Below are 17,615 nucleotides of genomic sequence, written 5' to 3' on the forward strand. Positions count from 1 at the left end.
CGGCGTTACAGGTCACTTCGCCACGCCGCCACGCCCACCTGCTATGTCAAAGCCAGTCAGGGTTGGAATCCTCAACACACCAACATGTCTTCTGTCTCTGGACACAGTTTCATGTTGATTAGGTCAAAGGGCTAAGAGAGCGACCGCTCACAGTAAAACATGACACTTCCTGTTCTCAGGGGGCGTGGCTTAAGTGATGTCATCATTTCACCACAGGGTATTTTAGGACATCCGATGCCGATCAATCACTGAAAGTTTGGTCCCTCTATGTGTTTTTTTATAGGAAATATAAGAGTTTCGTGTTTCATGGCGAGTAGGTGAACTTTGACCCCTGCTAACCCCCCTTCAACATACTCCAAAACTCACCAATTTGATAACTTTAAATCAAACATGCCTTATGATCAGACTGACCGAGTTTGAAGTCGATCAATCGAAATCCCTAGGAGGAGTTCGATCAAATACGAAGGCTGTAAACGTATCTAGAAGCAAACGTATGGCATCGGCGTTACAGGTCACTTCGCCACGCCGCCACACCCAGCTGCTTCATCGCAGCCGGTCAGGGCTTGAATCCACAACACACCAACATGTCTTCTGTCTCTGGACACAGTTTCATATTGATGAGGTCAAAGGGCTAAGATAGCGACCGTTCACAGTAAAACATGACACTTCCTGTTCTCAGGGGGCGTGGCCTAAGTGATGTCATCATTTGACCATAGGGTATTGTAGGGCACCCGATGACGATCAATCACTGAAAGTTTGATCCCTCTATGTGTTTTTGTATAGGAAATATAAGAGTTTCGTGTTTCATGGCGAGTAGGTGAACTTTGACCCCTGGTAACCCCCTTTCAGCAAGCTCATACAGTCACCAATTTGATAACTTTAAATCAGACATGCCTTATGATCAGACTGACCGAGTTTGAAGCCGATCAATCGAAATCCCTAGGAGGAGTTCGATCAAATGCAAAGGCTGTAAACGTCAAACTCGAGGTCCAAAATGGACCTTCAATACAAAATGGCCGACTTCCTGTTGGGTTTCGACCATGGCTCTAATAGACTTTTTTGTACGTCCTGACAAGATACACATATGTACCAAGTTTCGTAATTCTAGGATAAAGCATGGCTTGGGGCTGTTCATTTAAAATACTCTAGGGGTCGCTATAGAGAAATTAGGCCACGCCCACCAAATTTTGTTATGAATTCCTGTCGGTGGGTGGATAAGGATCCATCCTAGTGAGTTTGGAGCAGCTGGGCCCGAAATTGTGGAATTCAGAGCCAAACGAAATTCGACGGCGTTCGCAACGCCGCCACGCCCACCTGCTTCATCGCAGCCGGTCGGGGTTGGAATCCACAACACACCAACATGTCTTCTGTCTCTGGACACAGTTTCATGTTGATTAGGTCAAAGGGCTAAGATAGCGACCGTTCACAGTAAAACATGACACTTCCTGTTCTCAGGGGGCGTGGCCTAAGTGATGTCATCATTTGACCATAGGGTATTGTAGGGCACCCGATGACGATCAATCACTGAAAGTTTGGTCCCTCTATGTGTTTTTATATAGGAAATATAAGAGTTTCGTGTTTCATGGCGAGTAGGTGAACTTTGACCCCTGCTAACCCCCCTTCAACATGCTCCAAAACTCACCAATTTGATAACTTTAAATCAAACATGCCTTATGATCAGACTGACCGAGTTTGAAGTCGATCAATCGAAATCCCTAGGAGGAGTTCGATCAAATACGAAGGCTGTAAACGTCAAAATCGAGGAAAAAAATGGACGTTCAAGACAAAATGGCTGACTTCCTGTGATAGTTGGCTAATAACATTAAATGTAAGTTCTGAGTCTTTTGGTGAGCTCTACAAGTGTGCCAAATTTCATGTCTCTACGATGAAGTACGTTCATACCATTGTGTTAACAGAAAATTGCTAGTTGCCGCCGTTGAGCAATTTTTTTTGCGATTTTTGCAACAACCTTAAAATTCAAAATTTTTAATTTTTCTAGTTGCGACCGCCAAGTTTGGTGAGTTTTTGAATATGATAAAGCCCCCAAAAAGGCACACGAAGAGGTGGGAAGAATAATAATAATAAACAGTACAGATACAATAGGCCTTCGCAGCGCTTTGCTGCTCGGGCCTAATTAAAGCTGCAAGCAGCCTCGGGCGGCCCTCGCAGCAAGCGCCGCTCCGGCCTATTGGCCACCGCGGGGGTTCCGGCCACCGCAGAAGCTCTCGCGCGTTTTCCAGAGCCGCAGCCCGCTCCCCACCGCAGAAGCTCTGCCGCAGTTTCCAGCACTGCCGCCCGCTAGCCGCTGCAGAAGCTGTCGCGCATTTTCCCCAAATTACATCTCAAACCCGTTGGGCTCTTTAGAGCAGAACAAAGGTCATACATATCCAGTTTGGCGCCAATCGGATGATCCATGTGTGAATTAGAGCCAAACGTATGTATATGGCGAGGGACTGATATTCGCCATTTGGCCACGCCCACACGGTTCAGCCAGCAGTGAGCATTGACAGAGTTTATCATCCGAATCATCTTGATTAGGTCAAGAGAGCCATAAACAGAGCATGTAGAGGCAAACGTATACGAACGGCGTTGCCGCCATTGAAAACTCTTGGCACTTTAAAGCAAGCGAGACCAACTTCCTATCTGTCATCCAACACAGAATCACCTTGATTAGGTCAAGAGAGCCATAAACAGAGCTTTCCAAGGAAAAAAAGGCACTTCCGGTTCCGAGGGGGCGGGGCTTAGATGACGTCACAATGTGATGACGTAGGATCGACGGGCAAGCCTCCAGGATCACTCAGGCCAAGTTTGATGCAGCTCGGTCAAAATATGTGGAATGTAGAGGCAAACGTATACGAACGGCGTTGCCGCCATTGAAAACTCTTGGCACTTTAAAGCAAGCGAGACCAACTTCCTATCTGTCATCCAACACAGAATCACCTTGATTAGGTCAAGAGAGCCATAGATGAAAGTTTCCAAGGAAAAAAATAGCACTTCCTGTTCTGAGGGGGCGGGGCTTAGATGACGTCATAATCTGATGACATAGAATTTTCAGACATCACACCAGCATCACTCAAGCCAAGTTTGGTGCAGCTCGATCGAAACATGTGGAATCTAGAAGCAAAAGTATGGCATCGGCGTTACAGGTCACTTCGCCACGCCGCCACGCCCAGCTGCTATCTCAAAGCCGGTCAGGGTTGGAAACCTCAACACACCAACATGTCTTCTGTCTCTGGACACAGGTTCATGTTGATTAGGTCAAAGGGCTAAGAGAGCGACCGTTCACAGTAAAACATGACACTTCCTGTTCTCAGGGGGCGTGGCCTACGTGATGTCATCATTTGACCATATGGTATTGTAGGCCACCTGATGACGATCAATCACTGAAAGTTTGGAGTCTCTGTGAGTTTTTGTGTTAGAAATACCAATTTTTCATTTTTTCCTGTGTATTACAAAATCGAAGAATTTCATCTGCAGGGCAATGCTGCCCTCTGGTGTCGAATTACTGAAATAATGAAACTATTTCAGTGGCCAGCAGAGGGCAGCATTGCCCTACAAACGACGAACATGTACTGTTTATTATGTAATTACACAGAAGATCTCTCTAATTCATTCTGAGGGGGCGGGGCTTAGATGACGTCATAATATGATGACATAGCATTGTCAGGCATCACAACAGCATCACTGAGGCCAAGTTTGGTGCAGCTCGGTCGAAACATGTGGAATCTAGAAGCAAACGTATGGCATCGGCGTTACAGGTCACTTCGCCACGCCGCCACACCCAGCTGCTTCATCGCAGCCGGTCAGGGCTTGAATCCACAACACACCAACATGTCTTCTGTCTCTGGACACAGTTTCATGTTGATTAGGTCAAAGGGCTAAGATAGCGACCGTTCACAGTAAAACATGACACTTCCTGTTCTCAGGGGGCGTGGCCTAAGCGATGTCATAATTTCACCACAGGGTATTTTAGGACACCTATTGTTGATCAATAACTGAAAATTTGGTGTCTCTGTGAGTTTCTGTGCAGGATATATAAGAGTTTCGTGTTTCATGGCGAGTAGGTGAACTTTGACCCCTGGTAACCCCCCTTCAGCAATCTCAGACAGTCACCAATTTGATAACTTTAAATCAGACATGCCTTATGATCAGACTGACCGAGTTTGAAGCCAATCAATCGAAATCCCTAGGAGGAGTTCGATCAAATACGAATGCTGTGAACGTCAAAATCGAGGTCAAATGAAATTCAATCTAAAATGGCCGACTTCCTGTTGGGTTTAGAGCATGGCTCTAAGAGACTTTTTTGTACGTCCCGACAAGATACACATGTGTACCAAGTTTCGTAATTCTAGGTTTAAGCATGGCTTGGGGCTGTTCATTTAAAATACTCTAGGGGTCGCTATAGAGAAATTAGGCCACGCCCACCAAATTTTGTTATGAATTCTTGTCGGGGGGTGGATAAGGATCCATCCTAGTGAGTTTGGAGCAGCTGGGCCCGAAATTGTGGAATTCAGAGCCAAACGTATGGCAACGGCGTTACAGGTCACTTCGCCACGCCGCCACGCCCACCTGCTATGTCAAAGCCAGTCAGGGTTGGAATCCTCAACACACCAACATGTCTTCTGTCTCTGGACACAGTTTCATGTTGATTAGGTCAAAGGGCTAAGAGAGCGACCGCTCACAGTAAAACATGACACTTCCTGTTCTCAGGGGGCGTGGCTTAAGTGATGTCATCATTTCACCACAGGGTATTTTAGGACATCCGATGCCGATCAATCACTGAAAGTTTGGTCCCTCTATGTGTTTTTTTATAGGAAATATAAGAGTTTCGTGTTTCATGGCGAGTAGGTGAACTTTGACCCCTGCTAACCCCCCTTCAACATACTCCAAAACTCACCAATTTGATAACTTTAAATCAAACATGCCTTATGATCAGACTGACCGAGTTTGAAGTCGATCAATCGAAATCCCTAGGAGGAGTTCGATCAAATACGAAGGCTGTAAACGTCAAAATCGAGGAAAAAAAATGGACGTTCAATACAAAATGGCCGACTTCCTGTGATAGTTGGCTAATAACATTAAATGTAAGTTCTGAGTCTTTTGGTGAGCTCTACAAGTGTACCAAATTTCATGTCTCTACGATGAAGTACGTTCATACCATTGTGTCAACAGAAATTGCTAGTTGCCGCCGTTGAGCAATTTTTTTTGCGATTTTTGCGACAACCTTAAAATTCAAAATTTTGAATTTTTCTAGTCGCGACCGCCAAGTTTGGTGAGTTTTTGAATATGATAAAGCCCCCAAAAAGGCAATTCATTTGGGTGGAAGAATAATAAGAATTAAAGCTGCAAGCAGCCTCGGGCGGCCCTCGCAGCAAGCGCCGCTCCGGCCTATTGGCCACCGCGGGGGTTCCGGCCAGTGCAGAAGCTCTCGCGCGTTTTCCAGAGCCGCAGCCCGCTCCCCACCGCGGAAGCTCTGCCGCAGTTTCCAGCATCGCCGCCCGCTAGCCGCCGCAGAAGCTGTCGCGCGTTTTCCCCGCCTGTCCACCGGGCGACAGGCGTGAATGCGTTCGGCGGCGCTCCCCGACGACTGTCGAAAATCTGGCGCAGATCGGTCGATGCGTCGAGGAGATACAGCCCATGTATTAACTTAGGGGGCGCAGTGGAGCCAAATTACATTTCAAACCCGTTGGGCTCTTTAGAGGTGAACAAAGGTCATACATATCCAGTTTGGCGCCAATCGGATGATCCATGCCTGAATAAGAGCCAAACGTATGCATATGGCGAGGGACTGATATTCGCCGTTTGGCCACGCCCACACGGTTCAGCCAGCAGCGAGCATTGACAGAGTTTATCATCCGAATCATCTTGATTAGGTCAAGAGAGCCATAAACGGAGCTTTCCAAGTAAAAAAACGGCACTTCCTGTTCTGAGGGGGCGGGGCTTAGATGACGTCATAATGTGATGACGTAGGATCGACGGGCAAGCCTCCAGGATCACTCAGGCCAAGTTTGATGCAGCTCGGTCAAAATATGTGGAATGTAGAGGCAAACGTATACGAACGGCGTTGCCGCCATTGAAAACTCTTGGCACTTTAAAGCAAGCGAGACCAACTTCCTATCTGTCATCCAACACAGAATCACCTTGATTAGGTCAAGAGAGCCATAAACGGAGCTTTCCAAGGAAAAAAACGGCACTTCCGGTTCCGAGGGGGCGGGGCTTAGATGACGTCATAATGTGATGACGTAGGATCGACGGGCAAGCCTCCAGGATCACTCAGGCCAAGTTTGATGCAGCTCGGTCAAATATGTGGAATGTAGAGGCAAACGTATACGAACGGCGTTGCCGCCATTGAAAACTCTTGGCACTTTAAAGCAAGCGAGACCAACTTCCTATCTGTCATCCAACACAGAATCAACTTGATTAGGTCAAGAGAGCCATAAACAGAGCTTTCCAAGGAAAAAAACGGCACTTCCTGTTCCGGGGGGGCGGGGCTTAGATTACGTCATAATATGATGACGTAGGATCGACGGGCAAGCCTCCAGGATCACTCAGGCCAAGTTTGATGCAGCTCGGTCAAAATATGTGGAATGTAGAGGCAAACGTATACGAACGGCGTTGCCGCCATTGAAAACTCTTGGCACTTTAAAGCAAGCGAGACCAACTTCCTATCTGTCATCCAACACAGAATCACCTTGATTAGGTCAAGAGAGCCATAGATGAAAGTTTCCAAGGAAAAAAATAGCACTTCCTGTTCTGAGGGGGCGGGGCTTAGATGACGTCATAATCTGATGACATAGAATTTTCAGGTATCACACCAGCATCACTCAAGCCAAGTTTGGTGCAGCTCGGTCGAAATATGTGGAATGTAGAGGCAAACGTATACGAACGGCGTTGCCGCCATTGAAAACTCTTGGCACTTTTAAAGCAAGCGAGACCAACTTCCTATCTGTCATCCAACACAGAATCACCTTGATTAGGTCAAGAGAGCCATAAACGGAGCTTTCCAAGGAAAAAAACGGCACTTCCGGTTTCCGAGGGGGCGGGGCTTAGATGACGTCATAATGTGATGACGTAGGATCGACGGGCAAGCCTCCAGGATCACTCAGGCCAAGTTTGATGCAGCTCGGTCAAAATATGTGGAATGTAGAGGCAAACGTATACGAACGGCGTTGCCGCCATTGAAAACTCTTGGCACTTTAAAGCAAGCGAGACCAACTTCCTATCTGTCATCCAACACAGAATCAACTTGATTAGGTCAAGAGAGCCATAAACAGAGCTTTCCAAGGAAAAAAACGGCACTTCCTGTTCCGGGGGGGCGGGGCTTAGATTACGTCATAATATGATGACGTAGGATCGACGGGCAAGCCTCCAGGATCACTCAGGCCAAGTTTGATGCAGCTCGGTCAAAATATGTGGAATGTAGAGGCAAACGTATACGAACGGCGTTGCCGCCATTGAAAACTCTTGGCACTTTAAAGCAAGCGAGACCAACTTCCTATCTGTCATCCAACACAGAATCACCTTGATTAGGTCAAGAGAGCCATAGATGAAAGTTTCCAAGGAAAAAAATAGCACTTCCTGTTCTGAGGGGGCGGGGCTTAGATGACGTCATAATCTGATGACATAGAATTTTCAGGTATCACACCAGCATCACTCAAGCCAAGTTTGGTGCAGCTCGGTCGAAACATGTGGAATCTAGAAGCAAACGTATGGCATCGGCGTTACAGGTCACTTCGCCACGCCGCCACGCCCAGCTGCTATCTCAAAGCCGGTCAGGGTTGGAATCCTCAACACACCAACATGTCTTCTGTGTCTGGACACAGTTTCATGTTGATTAGGTCAAAGGGCTAAGAGAGCGACCGCTCACAGTAAAACATGACACTTCCTGTTCTCAGGGGGCGTGGCTTAAGTGATGTCATCATTTCACCACAGGGTATTTTAGGACATCCGATGCCGATCAATCACTGAAAGTTTGGTCCCTCTATGTGTTTTTTTATAGGAAATATAAGAGTTTCGTGTTCATGGCGAGTAGGTGAACTTTGACCCCTGCTAACCCCGCTTCAACATACTCCAAAACTCACCAATTTGATAACTTTAAATCAAACATGCCTTATGATCAGACTGACCGAGTTTGAAGTCGATCAATCGAAATCCCTAGGAGGAGTTCGATCAAATACGAACGCTGTAAACGTCAAAATCGAGGAAAAAAATGGACGTTCAATACAAAATGGCCGACTTCCTGTGATAGTTGGCTAATAACATTAAATGTAAGTTCTGAGTCTTTTGGTGAGCTCTACAAGTGTACCAAATTTCATGTCTCTACGATGAAGTACGTTCATACCATTGTGTCAACAGAAAATTGCTAGTTGCCGCCGTTGAGCAATTTTTTTTGCGATTTTTGCGACAACCTTAAAATTCAAAATTTTGAATTTTTCTAGTCGCGACCGCCAAGTTTGGTGAGTTTTTGAATATGATAAAGCCCCCAAAAAGGCAATTCATTTGGGTGGAAGAATAATAAGAATAATAATAATAAACAGCACAGATACAATAGGCCTTCGCAGCGCTTTGCTGCTCGGGCCTAATTAAAGCTGCAAGCAGCCTCGGGCGGCCCTCGCAGCAAGCGCCGCTCCGGCCTATTGGCCACCGCGGGGGTTCCGGCCACCGCAGAAGCTCTCGCGCGTTTTCCAGAGCCGCAGCCCGCTCCCCACCGCAGAAGCTCTGCCGCAGTTTCCAGCACTGCCGCCCGCTAGCCGCTGCAGAAGCTGTCGCGCATTTTCCCCAAATTACATCTCAAACCCGTTGGGCTCTTTAGAGCAGAACAAAGGTCATACATATCCAGTTTGGCGCCAATCGGATGATCCATGTGTGAATTAGAGCCAAACGTATGTATATGGCGAGGGACTGATATTCGCCATTTGGCCACGCCCACACGGTTCAGCCAGCAGTGAGCATTGACAGAGTTTATCATCCGTATCATCTTGATTAGGTCAAGAGAGCCATAAACAGAGCTTTCCAAGGAAAAAAACGGCACTTCCTGTTCCGGGGGGGCGGGGCTTAGATTACGTCATAATATGATGACGTAGGATCGACGGGCAAGCCTCCAGGATCACTCAGGCCAAGTTTGATGCAGCTCGGTCAAAATATGTGGAATGTAGAGGCAAACGTATACGAACGGCGTTGCCGCCATTGAAAACTCTTGGCACTTTAAAGCAAGCGAGATCAACTTCCTATCTGTCATCCAACACAGAATCACCTTGATTAGGTCAAGAGAGCCATAGATGAAAGTTTCCAAGGAAAAAAATAGCACTTCCTGTTCTGAGGGGGCGGGGCTTAGATGACGTCATAATCTGATGACATAGAATTTTCAGACATCACACCAGCATCACTCAAGCCAAGTTTGGTGCAGCTCGGTCGAAACATGTGGAATCTAGAAGCAAAAGTATGGCATCGGCGTTACAGGTCACTTCGCCACGCCGCCACGCCCAGCTGCTATCTCAAAGCCGGTCAGGGTTGGAAACCTCAACACACCAACATGTCTTCTGTCTCTGGACACAGGTTCATGTTGATTAGGTCAAAGGGCTAAGAGAGCGACCGTTCACAGTAAAACATGACACTTCCTGTTCTCAGGGGGCGTGGCCTACGTGATGTCATCATTTGACCATATGGTATTGTAGGCCACCTGATGACGATCAATCACTGAAAGTTTGGAGTCTCTGTGAGTTTTTGTGTTAGAAATACCAATTTTTCATTTTTTCCTGTGTATTACAAAATCGAAGAATTTCATCTGCAGGGCAATGCTGCCCTCTGGTGTCGAATTACTGAAATAATGAAACTATTTCAGTGGCCAGCAGAGGGCAGCATTGCCCTACAAACGACGAACATGTACTGTTTATTATGTAATTACACAGAAGATCTCTCTAATTCATTCTGAGGGGGCGGGGCTTAGATGACGTCATAATATGATGACATAGCATTGTCAGGCATCACAACAGCATCACTGAGGCCAAGTTTGGTGCAGCTCGGTCGAAACATGTGGAATCTAGAAGCAAACGTATGGCATCGGCGTTACAGGTCACTTCGCCACGCCGCCACACCCAGCTGCTTCATCGCAGCCGGTCAGGGCTTGAATCCACAACACACCAACATGTCTTCTGTCTCTGGACACAGTTTCATGTTGATTAGGTCAAAGGGCTAAGATAGCGACCGTTCACAGTAAAACATGACACTTCCTGTTCTCAGGGGGCGTGGCCTAAGCGATGTCATAATTTCACCACAGGGTATTTTAGGACACCTATTGTTGATCAATAACTGAAAATTTGGTGTCTCTGTGAGTTTCTGTGCAGGATATATAAGAGTTTCGTGTTTCATGGCGAGTAGGTGAACTTTGACCCCTGGTAACCCCCCTTCAGCAATCTCAGACAGTCACCAATTTGATAACTTTAAATCAGACATGCCTTATGATCAGACTGACCGAGTTTGAAGCCGATCAATCGAAATCCCTAGGAGGAGTTCGATCAAATGCAAAGGCTGTAAACGTCAAAATCGAGGTCAAATGAACTTCAATCTAAAATGGCCGACTTCCTGTTGGGTTTCGACCATGGCTGTAATAGACTTTTTTGTACGTCCTGACAAGATACACATGTGTACCAAGTTTCGTAATTCTAGGTTAAAGCATGGCTTAGGGCTGTTCATTTAAAATACTCTAGGGGTCGCTATAGAGAAATTAGGCCACGCCCACCAAATTTTGTTATGAATTCCTGTCGGTGGGTGGATAAGGATCCATCCTAGTGAGTTTGGAGCAGCTGGGCCCGAAATTGTGGAATTCAGAGCCAAACGTATGGCAACGGCGTTACAGGTCACTTCGCCACGCCTCCACGCCCACCTGCTATGTCAAAGCCGGTCAGGGTTGGAATCCTCAACACACCAAGATGTCTTCTGTCTCTGGACACAGTTTCATGTTGATTAGGTCAAAGGGCTAAGATAGCGACCGTTCACAGTAAAACATGACACTTCCTGTTCTCAGGGGGCGTGGCCTAAGTGATGTCATCATTTGACCATAGGGTAGTGTAGGGCACCCGATGACGATCAATCACTGAAAGTTTGGTCCCTCTATGTGTTTTTGTATAGGAAATATAAGAGTTTCGTGTTTCATGGCGAGTAGGTGAACTTTGACCCCTGCTAACCCCCCTTCAACATGCTCCAAAACTCACCAATTTGATAACTTTAAATCAAACATGCCTTATGATCAGACTGACCGAGTTTGAAGTCGATCAATCGAAATCCCTAGGAGGAGTTCGATCAAATACGAACGCTGTAAACGTCAAAATCGAGGAAAAAAATGGACGTTCAATACAAAATGGCCGACTTCCTGTGATAGTTGGCTAATAACATTAAATGTAAGTTCTGAGTCTTTTGGTGAGCTCTACAAGTGTACCAAATTTCATGTCTCTACGATGAAGTACGTTCATACCATTGTGTCAACAGAAAATTGCTAGTTGCCGCCGTTGAGCAATTTTTTTTGCGATTTTTGCGACAACCTTAAAATTCAAAATTTTGAATTTTTCTAGTCGCGACCGCCAAGTTTGGTGAGTTTTTGAATATGATAAAGCCCCCAAAAAGGCAATTCATTTGGGTGGAAGAATAATAAGAATAATAATAATAAACAGCACAGATACAATAGGCCTTCGCAGCGCTTTGCTGCTCGGGCCTAATTAAAGCTGCAAGCAGCCTCGGGCGGCCCTCGCAGCAAGCGCCGCTCCGGCCTATTGGCCACCGCGGGGGTTCCGGCCACCGCAGAAGCTCTCGCGCGTTTTCCAGAGCCGCAGCCCGCTCCCCACCGCAGAAGCTCTGCCGCAGTTTCCAGCACTGCCGCCCGCTAGCCGCTGCAGAAGCTGTCGCGCATTTTCCCCAAATTACATCTCAAACCCGTTGGGCTCTTTAGAGCAGAACAAAGGTCATACATATCCAGTTTGGCGCCAATCGGATGATCCATGCCTGAATAAGAGCCAAACGTATGCATATGGCGAGGGACTGATATTCGCCATTTGGCCACGCCCACACGGTTCAGCCAGCAGCGAGCATTGACAGAGTTTATCATCCGAATCATCTTGATTAGGTCAAGAGAGCCATAAACGGAGCTTTCCAAGTAAAAAAACGGCACTTCCTGTTCTGAGGGGGCGGGGCTTAGATGACGTCATAATATGATGACGTACGATCGTCCGGCATCCCACCAGGAACACTCATGCCAAATTTGGTGCAGCTCGGTCAAAATATGTGGAATGTAGAGGCAAACGTATACGAACGGCGTTGCCGCCATTGAAAACTCTTGGCGCTTTAAAGCAAGCGAGACCAACTTCCTATCTGTCATCCAACACAGAATCACCTTGATTAGGTCAAGAGAGCCATAAACAGAGCTTTCCAAGGAAAAAAACGGCACTTCCGGTTCCGAGGGGGCGGGGCTTAGATGACGTCATAATGTGATGACGTAGGATTGACGGGCAAGCCTCCAGGATCACTCAAGCCAAGTTTGGTGCAGCTCGGTCGAAACATGTGGAATCTAGAAGCAAACGTATGGCATCGGCGTTACAGGTCACTTCGCCACGCCGCCACGCCCAGCTGCTATCTCAAAGTCGGTCGGGGTTGGAATCCTCAACACACCAACATGTCTTCTGTGTCTGGACACAGTTTCATGTTGATTAGGTCAAAGGGCTAAGATAGCGACCGTTCACAGTAAAACATGACACTTCCTGTTCTCAGGGGGCGTGGCCTAAGTGATGTCATCATTTGACCATTGGATATTATTGGACACTCGATTATGATCAATCACTGAACGTTTGGTGTCTCTGTGAATTTTTGTGTTAGAATTACAAATTATTTAATTTTTTCCTCCATTACAACATTGAACTTTCATTCCGTAGGGCAATGCTGCCCTCTGGTGTCGAATTACTGAAATAATGAAACTATTTCAGTGGGCAGCAGAGGGCAGCATTGCCCTACAAACAACGAACATGGACTGTTTATTATGTAATTACACAGAAGATCTCTCTAATTCATTCTAAGGGGGCGGGGCTTAGATGACGTCATAATATGATGACATAGCATTGTCAGGTATCACACCAGGATGAGTCAGGCCAAGTTTGGTGCAGCTCGGTCGAAACATGTGGAATCTAGAAGCAAACGTATGGCATCGGCGTTACAGTTCACTTCGCCACGCCGCCACACCCAGCTGCTTCATCGCAGCCGGTCAGGGCTTGAATCCACAACACACCAACATGTCTTCTGTCTCTGGACACAGTTTCATGTTGATTAGGTCAAAGGGCTAAGATAGCGACCGTTCACAGTAAAACATGACACTTCCTGTTCTCAGGGGGCGTGGCCTACTTAAAAAATAATTTCACCACAGGGTATTTTAGGACACCCGATGACAATCAATCAATGAAAGTTTGGTCCCTCTCTGTGTTTTTGTATAGGAAATATAAGAGTTTCGTGTTTCATGGCGAGTAGGTGAACTTTGACCCCTGCTAACCCCCCTTCAACAAGCTCATGCAGTCACCAATTTGATAACTTTAAATCAAACATGCCTTATGATCAGACTGACCGAGTTTGAAGCCGATCAATCGAAATCCCTAGGAGGAGTTCGATCAAATGCAAAGGCTGTAAACGTCAAAGTCGAGGTCCAAAATGGACGTTCAATACAAAATGGCCGACTTCTTGTTGGGTTTCGACCATAGCTCTAATAGACTTTTTTGTACGTCCTGACAAGATACACATATGTACCAAGTTTCGTAATTCTAGGTTAAAGCATGGCTTGGGGCTGTTCATTGAAAATACTCTAGGGGTCGCTATAGATAAATTAGGCCACGCCCACCAAATATTGTTATGAATTCCTGTCGGTGGGTGGATAAGGATCCATCCTAGTGAGTTTGGAGCAGCTGGGCCCGAAATTGTGGAATTCAGAGCCAAACGTATGGCAACGGCGTTACAGGTCACTTCGCCACGCCGCCACGCCCACCTGCTATGTCAAAGCCGGTCGGGGTTGGAATGCTCAACACACCAACATGTCTTCTGTCTCTGGACACAGTTTCATGTAATGTTACACAACACCGTTTTAGCAAGTTGCTCAAAGTTTAAACTGGTATTGTTGTGCATTTAATTTGTAAAGTTTACCTTCAAGCAAACGCCCCCCCAAAGGAATCTCAGTGCCCCCCTTTTGTAAAAGTTTCCGCCAGCGCCCCCTGCCGTCCTGTGAACGAACCCGTTGGGAAACGCTAGTTTAGTTCCTCCAAATATTCATCTCTGCATGCTCTGCAATGACAGCCTGTAAAAAGCTCACTTAGCCACTCAGTGGCAGATCTGTTAAGTTTGATTACATGTGTTGTTTTGTTTTGTTTTTCTTGCAGCTTTAATATTGCACTGTGGCCAGTGTGGTCCTTCTTCACTCCACTAATCCTCTTCACACAGTTCATGGGCGTCGTCATGTTCATCTCTTTGCTTGGATGAATGATGAAAGGTGGGAATGATGAAGCATTGTGCTCATGTTTGACTTTGTTTTTGTATTTGCTCATACAATGTATTAATATTGTCATTAATTTGTTGAAGATATCAAGCATTACAGAAAGGGTTTTATATTAAAAAAAGCTTTTCTTTGCAATTTTACCTTGATGTTGTTAAGTTTAAGACCACACATAACACCATTTAAAAGTCTTTGGTTCTCCTTCTTTTTTTGGTATATACCTAAAATAAGTCAATAAATAAAAAAAACTTTGATGGAATAACTTTATTTTGAACAGTCACACAAATCTAGAAACTATTTACAACAACTCACCCGAAATGAGAAGGAGGGAAAATACAGAAAAGTTCAAGTAGTTCTATGTTGAAAATTGCTAAATTTAATAATGATGTTATCAGTCTTTCATGATTGGGAAAGCTGTGTCCACTGGAGAACTATTTTTATGAAGGCAAATGTCTCATGCCAATATCTGTCCGTTCATTAGTGCAAAATTGCAAACAGTTTAGGTTTCTGGACATCTAGAAAGCAAAACGTGAAACTGGACTAACTTCAGAAAGCGGTGTACAGAAGCCACGTGGGTTTGGGATTAGGAAGCAAATGTGAATCAGGTAGCAGTAATGAAACAGGAAACTATTACATAAGGAGGAAAACGTATATCAGCTCCGCCTAAAACCACAACTAAGTTCTTTGGAGTCAAACCTGTGATCTCAGATGGACTGAAAGACAGAGGACAAGTGTTCTGTGGTCAAACGAGTCCATGTTTCAGCTTGCATCTTGAAAATCACACACACTTTTGTTGTTTGGTGCCAAACATGCACAAAGCCAGTCTTTGGCATATGGGTCCCATGCATCAGTGCAGACAAAGGGTCGTAGTTGTATTTTGGATATACACCTTAAGGTTATGTCTGGTGAAATGGGACAATTTTTTTTTTGCATTACAACAGTCACGGTGTGTGTTTCTGGCTGATATCCCTTCAGTTCATATTGGTCTTCTGTTGAAAGTGGTGCAAAATGAGACCAGAGTTGAACACCGAGGACTGAAAACTGTTCAGCTACCACTCGAGTCTTATAAAGTCTAAATAAAAGGAAGAAACTTTCTGAATTTGTTGGTAGCATAAAATTTATTTTTCACCCTAGCTTTAAGAAAATGCTGCAGTCAGACAGTCTAGTTAAAGCATTGCTGTTCTCCTATTCATTGTGAACCTTCTTCACCTGCAAAATATGATGCCATCCTTTCTGTTTTATCTTTTTTAGGCTACAACACCAGAAATGAGAAAAGCAAGGCGTTCTCCCCAGGGTTCTCCGCTTCTCTAAATCTCTCTCTAACTCAGTTTATCTACACACAAAAGGCTGATTCAAACTCACCGTTTTAAAGTGGTATTGTTATTGTGACGTTCCTTTGTATCCTTCTGCTTTTTGTGTTCGCAACACACCCTTGTAGAGGTATTGTGAACATGCAAAATGTCTTTATACTTGATGCTAGAAAATGAAAGATGTTTGTTTTTAGGTTAAGACATCTGCTTATACTTTGTGTTTTCTACTGTTTTAATGTTTTTTTTTTTTTTAAATAAACTCTTCTAACCATTTTCAAAGAATGTGTGAACTTTACTCAGCTTTAAATTAAAATAAATTTAAATGTGTTAACTGAGCGTGATTCCTTTGGGATACATTATATTCTCAAACAAAACATTTCTGTCATCTACAAAGTGATTTTTCTATCTCAGATAAGCCTGTCGCAATAATAAATTAATTGAATGATAATTAAGAGGAGCTCAATAACTTCCATTCTGATTTTTGTGAAGGGCAATTTTGTTTGCAGAAACACCATTACCCATTTCATTTACGGTTTCGGTCGCGTGTGGTTTTCATTTCCATTTTAGTTATTGTTTTTGGTTGTCATGTTTTATTCTTCAGCTTCAACTGTAAAATGAACTTTACCAAATTAAAGTTTATTGGTCGTTTAGAGGGCGAACTTGTGCTATTATGCCATTATCGATATATTACTTGAGAAGGTAATAAATAACAATAAAACAACAATATTATCGTTTATCGCAATAGTTACTGGGAAAATGTATCCACTACATACGTGAGCCAAAGAGCCACTTCTGTCTAGAACCGCCTGGGCTGCAGGTCTGAGGCTTTTTGTTAGCATGTTTTCTATCATTCTTATAGCTTGATAGGAAGCCTGATCCAAACTCCCAACCCACATTAATAAAATGGTGAAATAATATTGACCACAAAACACAGTTTTTATAAAATATATCAACGTTTTTCCTACACAATCCTAACAAAAGTTTTTTTATTGTTGAAAAAATAAACGGTTTCTCTTTGCATTTATTAATTTATTTATTAATCTATTTGTATGATTTGTTCTTTAAATTGCCATTTATATTATTTTTCGGTCTCAGGAAATGATTGAGGGATGAAGAGACTGATGTCTGGTTCTTTAGGTTCTGACGGGTCTGCGGTTCCTCTCCTGACCCATTCTGTCTGATATCAAACAACCCACTGAATATCGCCGACACATTTTTTTTAATGCCCCTGTTAAACTTCACTGTGATTGTTTAGCCTGGAATGGGCGTCTTCCTCCTCACGTCTGTATTTTTGCCAGAGGTTCTGCTTCTAAGGACGGTGTGGTATCGGGTGGACATTTTGAAAAGACGAGGTTGCGTAGTGTCCGTCTCTAAGCAACCGTGACTACATCGTCAGTTCGTGGGGGTTTTGGGGGGTCCTATTTAGGTCCCGCAACTACAATTTAGTTGACCTTGCTATTCCCCGTGTTTTGTTTTGGTCATTATTATTACACTTATTGTTGAGATGTGTGTGATAGGTGTGTCTATCAGACATTTATAGCAATACGGAATAAACCTGTTGTGCCTAATCAGTGCTGTTCCTCTATTATTGCTTATTTCATACACAAACAGCTGTTAAGTACATAAAATGTTGACTAGAAAAAAAATTCCCCACATCGTTTTTGCGCCCCCTCTGGTGCAGCGCCCCTATGCGTTGCATGCAGTGCATAGCCACTTTTTGCGCCACTGAATTGATCATCCAGCAAAATTGATCATGACAGGTTTAATCTCACACTGTTAAAAATAACAGTTCT

General features: G+C 44.8%; 1 protein-coding gene across 1 annotated transcript in view; it reads left to right on the top strand.

Moving 5' to 3' along the window:
• tmem128 (transmembrane protein 128) overlaps window positions 1–16,478 on the top strand; it is a 74,558-nt gene extending 58,080 nt beyond the window's left edge. The window contains exons 4-5 of the mRNA XM_032548664.1: window positions 14,400–14,509; window positions 15,764–16,478. Coding sequence (XP_032404555.1) covers window positions 14,400–14,499 — 100 coding nt within the window. The 3' untranslated portion in view covers window positions 14,500–14,509; window positions 15,764–16,478. The remainder of the gene's footprint in view (window positions 1–14,399; window positions 14,510–15,763) is intronic.
• Window positions 16,479–17,615: the final 1,137 nt, after the last annotated feature.

Source organism: Xiphophorus hellerii, chromosome 20, assembly GCF_003331165.1.
Source record: "Xiphophorus hellerii strain 12219 chromosome 20, Xiphophorus_hellerii-4.1, whole genome shotgun sequence".
Taxonomy (NCBI): domain Eukaryota; kingdom Metazoa; phylum Chordata; class Actinopteri; order Cyprinodontiformes; family Poeciliidae; genus Xiphophorus; species Xiphophorus hellerii.